Below are 12,569 nucleotides of genomic sequence, written 5' to 3'. Positions count from 1 at the left end.
TCAAGCTATCTGTCACAGCTGGCAGTACGTCTCGCAAGGGGCACTTCACCACTTAAGTTAAATGGGTGAGTTCTGCCAGCGCCACTTGTCCGCGGTAAGTAACACTCCTGTCTGACCCATTTCCCTGCAAAGGCAGCTCCGCACTCAGCAGAGTCAATGGCAGGACTTTTCCTCCCCCTCCCCCCTTTTTTTTAGTTTTGTTTGTTTTTTTGTTTTGTTGTTGTTGCAGTACCGTTTACCTCATGTCTAATTATTGCAGTTTAGCAAAGAAGCCGTTTGCCATCACTAACCGTTTCTTCTTTATAACCTTACCTGGAGCACTAGCAGTCACTCTGAACCAGCCCTTCCTGCCGCTGTGGACAGGAAAGGACTTGCACTGGTGACAGCAACAGCAGGAGACCAAGACAAAAAGCTGCAAGTTTTAGAAGCCCTGACAACTTTTTGCAAGAAAATCTGTTCGAAAGACCAGGCAATCTATAACCTATCTCCTTGCACAAACCATCATTTAAGACCCCTTTATTCAAGGCAGGCTACCCCAGTGACTGTCCTTCAGTGTGGTTTAGCTCACCTGGTTCTGCTTAAAGACATCTTCACACCTTGCTCATGTGCTTCTCTAAACTTACACCATTGAATCCACATTTTCATGCCAAAAAGGGTAAAGGAAGTTTGGTTTTCCCACCAAATTTTCTTCTAAACTATGCTGATTCACTATTTCTTAGCATCCCCAGGACTGCTCTGACTCCTTACTACAGAGATGAGAGCTGAAACGTTATGGAGAGGAACTAATGGCACTAGGACCATAAAGAGCACTAAAGCCAGTCCACAAAGATCTCTTGTTAGGAAACAGTCCTACTTACGCACAAACCCAGCACTCTCCACCTCTCCCTGCAAAGTAACAACTTAAACAGCCAAATATCCAGGTGTAATCAATCAGACCAATGGAGAGAACACAAAGGAAGAGCTTCTCTCTCACCTGCTGGGTTTATGTGACCTCCTGAATGGCTCTTCTCTTTCCTGACCCCAAAATGAGGTTTTCCCCTGGGTTTTAACCACCTGGTTTCTCTAGGATTGTTGTGATTTTCTCTAATGGGGAGGTAAGGACAAGGATTGCCTCTACCCTGAGGATTCCCCCTGGGGAAGTGGGACCTGGAAAGGGTCAGCAGCACCCTTCAGAGCAAAGGAAGCTTTCCAAAGCTTTCAAGTTTATGCCCCTTTCCTTCCTCCCATGGTCTGCCTAGGATGGGAAAGGGATGGAAAAAAACATGCTGCAGCCCAGCTAGTTCCCCAAATGCATGGATTTGCAAAGATCCACTTGGTGCCTCTGCAAGCAAGTGCCAGTACAGACCTCCTGGGATGACAACCAGCTGCAACTGCTTACCACTGCAACGGGCAGTGAAAATTATAATTGTGCAGACTGTATCATTGCCATTCTTTGGCCTCTTAAAGGCTCTGAGATTGAGCTGCTGCTCAAGCTCACTTTTGCTAGGCTTTCTGGACCTTTACAAGGATCTTATGAAATCCACTGACCTTCTTCCAGATGAGAGGGAAAACAGAGGAGAACGCTTCTCTCCTTGCTTCAAAAATTGTTCATTTGGCCCACCTTTGCAGACCTCCTCAGTTCTCCAGATTTTTTAACTACACTGCACAATTCTTTTAACTCTGATACAACTACAAGTATTTCACGGTATTATTGTAACCATGCACATAGTATGCCATCATACAACTCTCCAGTGTGATATGGTGGTCATTGTAGGTGCAGAAGTAGACAGCTCTTAGAACCAGAGGAAGACTTACCTTCTTTGGGTTTTGCTGTGTAACTCGGCTGCCAACCCCATGGCAGAAGAGAAGAGGACTCCAGGGCAGATGCTCTATGTGGCATGAAAGCCCGCTGGGATGTGAAACACAGCAAATATTCAGGAGGTTTGTTTTCCAGGCTGAGCGGTTTTTATCCACCAAGAAGAGGGAATCACCCCTACATAGGGTAGAGCAGTTGTCCCCATGCAAGTTAGTCCCATGCTGCACAGAGGGCTGTGCTGGCCCCAGAGCAAACTGCTCCTACCTGCTGCCTCTCACCTTCACCCAGCTCCCACAGGAACAGCTCATCACAGGCCTCTCTAACCACTTCAGCTGAAATCCACGGAGCCCATTGAGCAGCTTAAATTGCAGGTCTTTGCCAGTAAAGCTTCTTTTGATTGACAGGAATGGAGGAGCCCTTGTCTGAGTAGTTCAGCAAGGTGGTATAAGGGACATCATCTGGAGTGCAGCAGCCTCTTCTTGTGGCTTTTCTAGCTGTAAGGCAGCTATCCTTAGCTCTATACCTTCCCATTTGCAAATCATCTTAAAGGTATTGTCACTCTAGCCTCTTGTGACAACCTCCCAGCAGGGCTGATGAATGGAAGGAGAGCCTTTCAGTGCAAAGTTAGCTGCTTGTATGGAGCAACATGTGGCTTGAAGTAATCCAGCTAACTGGAACAGGTTAGGAGATATTCCCCAGGTCTCCTTCTGGGCTACACTGTGGGGAGCAATGATCTCTAATGAAGGGACAGTGATGAACAGCTGGGAACATAAATTCTTCAGCTTGTACAGCTGGATCTGGAAAAGGATGTCTGGCTGTAAAGTATCTTTAAACATCATTATAGAGCTGTGTCAACAATTTGGGCTTGTACTGTTTTAATTATTCCAGTTAAAATTCTCCCTACCTGTATACTAATACTGCCACACACACTTCGTAGGTCAGGCTTAAGACTACTTAAGGTGCAGGCACTTAGAGGATTAAGTACTGCCTATTTGTAATGCACTTTCAACAGACATCACGCTGTAAGTACCAAGTGCTATTTCTGTGTGAAATAGCCAGGTTTGGCTTAGTGGTTCCCAGGGTTTGCAAGTGGAAAGACAGGACAAGCCTCAGTGGCATTACAGATCGCTCGCAGCCCATAATGGGTTCTGCCTTCCCCCTGCAGACCAGCAGAGAGGAGGGAGAGGAAACTGCACCAGCAGAGATGCCCGATGACAGGGAAAAGCATTTGCTGTCCTCAGTAAGTGGATCAAGTGCCAATAAGCAGACTCCAGAGGATATGAAGATAGATTTACTCCTCCCCTCTCCCACAGGGACTTCTCATGGTTGCTCCAGGCTCCTCTTAGACTGTGCTGTGATGATAAGGCACAGCTGAGGCCTCATTAACCTCATCCCTGCTTCTGAAATGCTGGTACCAGCAAGTCCCACCAACCAGAGATGGACGAGCAGCTCTGAACAGGGTCAGGCTCCTGACCCTCTACGTGGGTCTGCATCCACTTCGCAAGCGCAGTGAGGGTTTGTGGAACTGAATGACTGGAGGTAAAATATTCCAGTTAGGAACAATAAGTATGTGTGATAGGCATGAAGGCACAGTACCCAGACTTCATTAAGGTAGTTTTTATATTTTTAAAAGCAATATTAAAAAACACTGGAAAAATGCAAGATAAATGTAACAGTTGCTTCTACAAGTTTTAACCTTGTATTGCTTGGCCATTTTGACATATAAATTATTGCTTACTAGCTCTCATAAATACACAACACATAATATGTACAGAGGCAGACAAGCATGAAATATGAAAAGGAAAACATTGGCAACATTGATTCTGGTAAATCTGATTATTTCATACATACCAGGTCTCATAACGGTGGATAACTACTAGCTGTAGTCCCTGAGAAGTTAGGTAAATACCTTGATTTGGGGTTTTCTATTTTATTACTTTTAATGCAAGCTGACAGCATTATGGCACTCAGAGAGAATGAACAGGCAGGTGTTCTTACCTCAGCTCATTGACTTCATCCCAGTATTTAACAGTGTATAAGATGACAATAAATAGGCTATGCAAATAAATATTACTCTGCTAAAATGTTTAGTATTTACATCTTTCTTTGTAATTTTACAGCAGCACATCGTATTATTTCTGATAACACCTTTTTTTTTGCCACTGTCATGCAAATGCAACTTAATTCTATCTGAGATGGGGCTAGAATCAAAAAGCTGTGTCATAGAAACATCTAAATTTGATGCAACAAAAATCCCACATCAGAGGTATAAAGTGACCCGGCTTTTTTCCTTTGTTCTAATTACTTCTCCTAGCTACTAAGGAAAATATGCAGAGTATTTAAACCCAGGTGCAATTGTGATAAACTGAACTTACAAGATTCATGGATTTTATCCTATGTAACATAATTGCACTATTGAAGGATTTAAAAAAAAAAAAATCACACAATATCACCAGTGCTGGACCCTGGTAGAGGCTGTATAGTGTCCCACTTTCCTTTTCACAGGGTTTACTTCTAGTTCTCCTCCCAACCACCACACCTTCAAACTGCTTGCCAGTGTGCAGCCTAGCTCTGCAATACTTCACCTGTTGAACGAAGACTCTGAAGGGCCTTTTTTTAATTAGACTTACTAGCTACAGATTTGGGTTATTTGCCTTTCCTTTATGGTAACAGTTATAATGTCCATATTTTCAATGTGAAATTGATCCACCCACCTTGGCCCCTCAGACCAGAAATTTATATCCAAGTTATGCAGACCACTATGAAAACTAGTTTGCAAAGTTTTAAACAGTAGTCTAATTAACCACAACACAGATAATGAGGTTAATGCTGGCTATGTGCCTTCAAACTGATTTTAAGCCAGCTACAAAGGGTAGGCAACACCTCATTTAGTATAAAGTTACTGCGGTGCAGATAGCCAATACCTCAGATGGCTTGAAGCCTACTGGTACAAGTTAACCCATCCATTACCTTCAACCATTTTGAATTGACAGAGTGAGGAGCCTTCAAGGTGGCTCTAGCATGCTTTCAAATCAAAGCCTGAGCACAGTCATCTTTCTTCTTTTTTTGTCTTTCTTTCTTTTTTTCCCTTCATTCATTTCCTTATCTTTTATTCTTCTCTGGCACCACTGCTGCTTCATCAGCAGTAACTACCAAAACTATCACAGAGCCAAATGCAGTGAACTGAGAAACAGCCCTACTTTCTCACCCTGAATACCTTCTAATGCTCCCTCTCCCACAGATTTCAACAGAACAACTTGTGGACTAGAGTGTTACAGCACACGAGCTAAAGCATGCAGGCTGGTCTACATACAGGCTCCTAAAAATAATGCCACAGTAAAAAAAGATTTCACAAGGGGGAGCTCAAAACCCAGCAAACCACCCAGGTAGTGCAGCTAGGGTGGGAATTCAGGGAGTGCTGTAGCCAGGCGAAGAACTGCAATAACACAAGCAGCAAATTGTATCTGGTTTGTGTTCTTACACTGCAGAAAGGAGCCCGCCGCAGCCAGTAACCTCATCTGAACAGTTTTGGTCTGTTTGCACAAAAGAGTTATTTACAATATGTGCAGTCACATCTACAGAAGAACATAGGAAATTTTTACTCCATGGCCAGCAAGAGTTTATTTTTTTTTCTTTTTACTGGGTAAAAAGAAGATTTTTTTTCTAAAAAAAAAAAAATCATATAGTATTTGATAATAACAAAGTACAAGCAAATACATTTCTGAAACATCTGTTTCCTTTACAATAGATCTATACAATATTTCACAGATGGGAAAACCAAATGCATTCTACAGATTCCCCCACAGACTACTTGTTAAAGCTGCTTTTTTTAATCCCTTTAAACCAGAGATAACACAATGATGAAGAGCATGCTACTTCAGTATTCCCACATTTCAGTAAAGGAGCATTTTCTTGGAAGTCTTCCTCATGTGGAAAACATACAATAGAGATGGGCGAGCAATGCAATGTATCCTCCCTGCTCTGTAAAGGGACTGTAACTGTGAGTCAGTGTACAAACTCATGGCAGACAGAGTAGCACACTGCACATTGCTTGTGGCATTCACTAGATTATTTCAGGGCAAGTTCTTAGCACTGAAAACCAGAGCTACGGTGACAGTGGTGCTTAGGTGTCGGTCAACTGTAGACAAGACTTTAGAAATGCTGCCTCAGTACGTGCCCAGAAATAGTACTTTTAGCTACATGAAAAATGGCTAGGGGAGGGGTGTGAGAGGGGCAGAAGCAGTAAAGGGACTCTGATACTGAGAGCCCGGTGCGTATGCAGGTAATTACACTGGTACCCTGTAAGGTGTACCCTTTTGTTCTTTAAAAACTAGAAATGTGTGCAAGTTAGGTGGAATTTTACCTGCTGAAAAGAGTAGTTCCAGGAGGCGAGTTAGGAATGTAGGTGATCTAGGCATTGCCTCAGAATAGACACAAAGGAGGTTGTAATCCAAGCAGAAAACAAAGCTCCTGCTATAATAATTTATAACATGTTAACTGCAGGAGCTGGTACTGTATCTGAGATAACTGAAAAGGACGAAATTAACATGTTTTCAGTGTACAAACAATTGTGTCCATAAACTGCAACCAAAGTGGATTGGCTCTTACAGTGTGTTTTAGAAAGCAGATTCTTAAGGGGCCATAACAGTATTTGCTGCTGACCTCCACATCACGATGCACTCTTGAGTTTCATCTGGTGCGCTGTCTCTTTATGTTCCATTCTTGGTTGTCCACACTCATCTCAAATAAGATGCTCCAGTGGACTCAGGGGAGCTGCACAGATTGCACAGTATTTTTTGGCAACAATACTTTGGCAGCCTTGAATCAGTGAGGTACGTACTGTGGTGAGCCGAGAATCAAGCCCCTTGCGGCACGTTGCTTGCTGAAATGTTTTGCTGCTGCGACACGACCATTTCTTTCATTCTAATACTGCCAGAATCTGCACTGAAAGCTACACTGGACCAAACAATATTTTCACAGAAACCAAGCTCCTGAGCTCAAAGGATGCTGCTCCGCTCGCTCCCGTCCTGGTGACCAGTGGGGATGGCACCAAGCTTGCCCTGCAACTCTGCGAGCAGCTCCTTTGCTGGCTCTTGCCTGATTTTCCCGCGCATGTTGTGTGAGCTACTGATAAAACTCAGTAAACTGTTCTTATATAGGGAAGCAACATGCTTGGCATAAACATTCACTTAATTCAAAGTGCTGCAGTTACAAGGTTATATGAAGCTGTGTATGCTCACACTCGCGGCTCTATCCTGTGAGAAAGCTCAAACAGAGCTTGCTGGTTGTCGATGACATGCAGGTGATGGACATATGGCTTCAGCTCATGATGCTCTTTCGAAGGAACTTCATTGCCTGCAAGACAAGAAACAGGGGACGGATCAGAAAGCCATGCCTTGCCTGCTTCCCTGTCCTGTGCGTTACGAAGTCCCTGGCGTGCCAACCTGTCAGGTGCTAGACAGTCACAAGGAAGACGGCCAGTGATCCAAAGGACTTGCTGTTTAAGTGCAATGCATGAGGTAACAGCTAGATACAGAAAAGGGGAGAAGAAAGAAAGAAGTAGGCAATGCTGGGCAGCCAGCGTGCACAGAGGGACAAGTGTCAGCAAGAAGCTGGCTCTTCCCGAGTGGAAGATTTATTCCTGCTGGCAGTTCAGGCAGTCCGTCCCCTGCAAGGGTGGTTCAAAGTTCCCTTTGTGCCGCTCTGGCAGTACATTGGGACCTTGAGCGGGGGTGGGCAACTAAGCCTGTGACTTTTAAACAACCTTAACACAAGTACACAAGACAGCAGGCCCCAGATAATTTCCTTCGGAGCAGGTGAAAGGTGACGGCGCAGCAGACAGATAAAAAAGCTCTTCAAAGCTGCTCTGACAGGCCCCCACATTTTGATCTGTTATGCTTTTGATTTCTGATCTAGTAACAGAGACAAGAGTCATGCTGTCATTTCATGGGAGTTTATACGGCAAGAGGAATTAGCTGTGTAACAGACAAATTGAAGGGTGGCTTGAATAGCAGATGTTTTCTGTTACAAGCTTTACGCCTGACATTGGCTTGTGGGAACTTGCCGCCTGTGAAACCCTCCAGCATGGCTGGTGACCAGCAGAAGTGGAAAAGGAAAAGCTAAGCCCATGGCCACAAGACCCATCAAGACAGGCAGAGAAAGCAACAAGATATGTTTCCCACACGTTGCTGACTGCTGACAAACGAGCGAAGGTTGGAGAGCTCCATTCTAGTCCATGTCCTCAAGGAATTTTTAATAACATTACCATAAATTAAAAAAGAATACCCCTCAAAATTCCCCAAACCAATCAGCTTAACTCGCATGCTCCCTCCCTCTCCTTTGTTTCATTATCATCCTTTTCTCCACGCTCTCCAGCTACATGAGAAGCTTTCCAGGAACCAACCATCCCACTTGTTTCTAAAGAGCGCTGTATGATGCTGTGTAGGTAACGTGGGATGTCAATGCAGCCAGTTCTGCATGCAGCTGCTAACAGGGTTCCCGGGCAGCTATTTTTAAGAGCTATTTCTGAGCAGCTATCTAACTTGAGAAATGTGGGAGAGAACAGGACAACGTGATAAATTTGTGTCGGGATACAGAGATGACCTTTTTGTTCTGAGGGAATAGGATCCCAGCAGCTGTGCTGAGCGTACTGAAAAACATTTGTATTTCTCATTAACACCTGAAATGACAAAAGCTTGAATTATGTTATTTTTTCAGGCTGTTTTGCCTGGTTTTGGAAATGTTTGTTTCCAGGATTTGTTTTCAGGATTTAGGATATAAAAGTATTATTTCCATTAAAAAGGCATTTCAGTCTTACTTGGAACCTAACCAGTTTCTAACCCAGAAAGGCTTTGGCCTGCAAGCTTAATATACATGATACAGTTCATAAACAGTAATAATATTCCTTGCTTGGTTTTGTTTGAATTCTTTCCTACAGTGAGATGCCTGCTGCTCTTAGGCCAATCTGGAAATTGATGCAGTAGAAAGATTCACATTCCTGAGAGCAAAATAAGCCCACTAGAAAAGGAAACTGTCTATAAAGTCTCAATAAATATTCAGTGAATTCATTTCATGCCTAAACGAATTTAAGAAAAAAAAAAAGTGCCTACAGGGATGTCTGTATAAGCTGCTTTTTAAATGCCAGCTGCACAATAAATCAAGTCTGTGGTAAAATAAAATAACAATCACGTACTTCAAACTACCAGATTATATGATAAATCTCAGGTATTAACCTTGGATTTATGTTGCAACACTTACAAAACCACTTGGAAAAAAAAAAGGCAAAAACAAGATGAAAGATTTGCAGAGAAGCTGCAAAAAAAATTCACATCATTAAAAGGAACCAATGCTACATTTTGTAATACCAAGTAAGAGCCATTCTAATTTACAGAGGCATGGTTTGGATTAATCAATATTTCCTTCAGTATCTGGTTTAACAGAATAAAACCAAAAGGCACATCCTTCTCCCTCTTCCCCTCTCCCTCTCTTACATATAACTTTCTCAAAATAACACAAGAACCATAATACTGAGCAGCCTTTGTGTAAAAAAAAGACTGTACATACACATGGTAATTCTATAGAACAAATGTTCAGCAAAGCTCTTAACACTACCTATCATTCTCCAAGGTACATGTATTTATACATAAAATTATTATTATTATTCTTTTTGTAGGAGTCCATGCTGACAGCTGCTGAATATTCAGCTGGAAAAAAAAAAAAAAAAAAAGATTCAAACTCTTTTTTCCCCAAGGCTGCAGCACAATTCTGAACTTCTCTTTGGAAAAGAGGTTTTAGTGGCCTCAATAAATGACATGTTTAGTGGGTTTGGCTTAAAAACTAACCACTTCCTAAAGTAGTGTTGTGTTTGTCCCTTTCCTGTGTTTAACCTCTCCGCAGAAAATAAGAAATGCTGAGAAGGAGAAAAACAAGGTTTCTCCTCTGTGAGCAACAGAACAAAGAGACCTGGGGTCTTCTGGCACAGTCCCTTAGGGTTGGATTCTCTGGTGGCTAATAAGGTGGAAACAAAAAACAAGTCTTTTGTGCAGCTGAGGCACTCGTGACCATTCCCATCAGTGTAGATCCTCCTGTGCCTAAATCAGGTAGAGCTCTGTTTGCAGACTTCCCCTAGCTGAGGTACTAATACAACCCCCTCTTTTCTACCTAGTCAACTACTTTCATGAAACCCAAAGGATCTTATTATCTTCAAGACTTCCACCATTTTGTGAAATGTCCTTAAGAACCCAAGCTAAGCAAACAATTGCTCTTGGTGAAAAGCCAACTGAAAAGCTGTGGTGATGAATACCACCCTACAGCTACTGGAAGCCAAGACAGCTGTGAATCCGTTACCAAAACACACAGACTAGCGGGAGACTGAGGTAACTCAGTTGTAGCTGGGAAAGTGAGAAACAGCAGTGTACATCAGGGGCCTCCATTATTAAGCGCAGCTGGCACAGATCTTACACAGTATTTTGAAGAGGTGATATTTTTTGCAGGAAAATAATTTACAAAAAATTTGGAAGCTGTTTCTACAAATATTTTGTGAAGTAAAACTTCATCCAACTGTGGTTTTTGCTGGGTTGACCTTCCAACAATGATGCCCCTTCTTGCCAATTGGTTAAATAATTGTCAACCACGTTTTGCTGCTGTAGTAAACCTGAGCAAGTGGAAAGAAAGCAGAAAAAAACCCCAAACCCTCAAGGCTGTACAAAGGCAAAATAAGTGGCAAATTTTGGCTACTCACCAAACTGGTTGTTTCTGCAATGTCTCAATGACCGAACAGTATCTGCAATCATGTGCTGCAAAGACAAGATATAAAACATCAGTGCAAAAATCTGAGATGGATTCTGTCATTAGAAAAGCCTGAAAAAAAATCTCCTTGCCCTACACTGTACAGCGAAAAGCAACTGTAGTAAGGTATGAAATGAAGACAGCAGGAGAGAGACTTTGCTCTTTGTCTTAGTGATAATATATGATGAAACAGGGTTAATCTAGAAGGTCCTTACTGATATCACACAGATTAAATGAGGACAACTCCCTAAGAGCCCACGGGAAATGCTAATGAAAAATAGCCAAACAGTTGCTTATTTTTGTTCCTGTGACTTTTATTAAACTGAAAGCCTACAGTAGGGAAGTCCTGTGGACTGGGTGGTGCTTCTGGGTTCAACCCCCAGTTCTAGTGCATTATCCAGTACATTTGGTAGTCTGCAACCTCTTCTTCTGTCTCCGTGTGTTGTCTAATTAGACTATAAGCCCCTTTGTGGCACAGACTACACGTTAACGTATACTTGTATAATGCCTAGCACAATCAGGCACCAGTATCAGCTAGGCAGTTTTCTGCAGAACGATAACCAACACAAAAAAACCTAGCCCATAGCCTAAATGCTGCAGAGCAAGCACCCTGACATCTCTGCAGACACGTACCAAATAAGACTATACTGTAGGTATACCACTTTAAGAAAAGCTGGTGCTAAGAGGGATATTGGATGTTCACTTAGATTAAGCAGAGGAAATAAAAGGTTTAAGTTTGTTTTCTCATTCAGGCTCGGGTCTTCAACTTATGAAAACTGGAATTGTTCACTATAAATCAGTAGAGTGTGCTCATTTTCACTAGATGTCGCCCATAAAGTTCTCGAGGCATTACTTTTTTTTCCTTATTTGACTGCTTCTGTGGCAACTCTTCACCAAATCTAGGAACTAATTTAAGCAGATTGCAGTTAGCGGGAATGATATAATAGCTCATACAAACAGCTGATGCTCTTCTCACATCTCCCTCAAAAATAATCAGAGGCAGAAAGATTAACTGTCTTGAGCAGAGTATGTTTAAGACCAGAACGATGCAGAACAGCTCATCTCTTAACACCCTGGCAGTGGCTTACAAGGCTCCTCCATAGAAAAGCTTATCAGAAGAGCAAGTTTAATGGAAACTTCATATTCCTTTCATCAGTGAATCAAAATAATTTTTCTTGTTACCCGCTGTGTTTCATTTGCCATGAAATGATGCAATCTCTTGTGCTGATGTCCTTGCACTGATTATAATGAAGTTCTAATGAGGTGATCTAGACTTCATGATCAATAGTGTGAGTACTGGGAGAGCTACAGCTTCCATCAGTGCTGCTGCTGTGATGTTTTCCAGCTGATACCCTTTGCATTTGGCTTTTAGAAGAGAGACCGCACTATCACACATGCTGTCGTTCTTTGCTGTTTCTCCTTTGTAGTCAGCCAGCGTGGGGGTCCACCCCAAGACTGACATCTGAAGATGATGCTCTGGTAACTGAAGAACCTCTTTGTGTAACACTCTCTTAAAGCAGAATCCCAAATCTCCTGGCTTTAGTAGCCTAATTAGGCATTTCTCTCTGTCTATTTTCAACTCTCTTGAATCCAACTGTAACACAGAAAATCAGCCAATTCATCTGCAAAGCAAATGCTGTTTCCTGACTCTGTAAACAGGTGTTTGCATACCATTAGTGCGATGAGTAACACACATTTCTTGTGGCCTTTCAGCCTATCAGCTACCTAGGATCATTAGCACTCCTTTAACCGAGGATAGCAAAAACTCAGGCTTGGGAGTTGCACTGATATTTGGGGGTTGAGAACCTTCAGCTGCCATGTACACAGTCCTTACAGCTGAAGGCACTAGGTAACGAGGTGTTATTTAAAACAGTAATGGCCATTGACCTGTATTAAGAGTTTGCTGGAGTGTGGCTGAGATGTCATTGCTAAGATATGAGTGATGGCTGACTGGAGAAAAAAAAACTGAAGAAGCCACATTTCAGTG

The 12,569-nt window shown here is 42.5% G+C and overlaps 1 protein-coding gene across 2 annotated transcripts in view; it reads right to left on the bottom strand.

Annotated features, from left to right (window-relative positions):
- Positions 1–3,397: 3,397 nt before the first annotated feature.
- The window catches only part of RAPGEF5 (Rap guanine nucleotide exchange factor 5), a 165,586-nt gene continuing 156,414 nt past the window's right edge, over positions 3,398–12,569 (bottom strand). For both annotated transcript variants that reach the window (XM_052800280.1, XM_052800291.1), the window contains exons 25-26: positions 10,536–10,590; positions 3,398–7,150 (exon numbers count right to left, since the gene is read on the bottom strand). In XM_052800280.1, the coding sequence (XP_052656240.1) occupies positions 7,032–7,150; positions 10,536–10,590 (174 nt within the window). In that variant the 3' untranslated portion in view covers positions 3,398–7,031. The remainder of the gene's footprint in view (positions 7,151–10,535; positions 10,591–12,569) is intronic.

This window comes from Harpia harpyja, chromosome 1 (assembly GCF_026419915.1).
Source record: "Harpia harpyja isolate bHarHar1 chromosome 1, bHarHar1 primary haplotype, whole genome shotgun sequence".
NCBI lineage: Eukaryota > Metazoa > Chordata > Aves > Accipitriformes > Accipitridae > Harpia > Harpia harpyja.
This window is presented reverse-complemented; position numbering and strand designations above follow the sequence as displayed.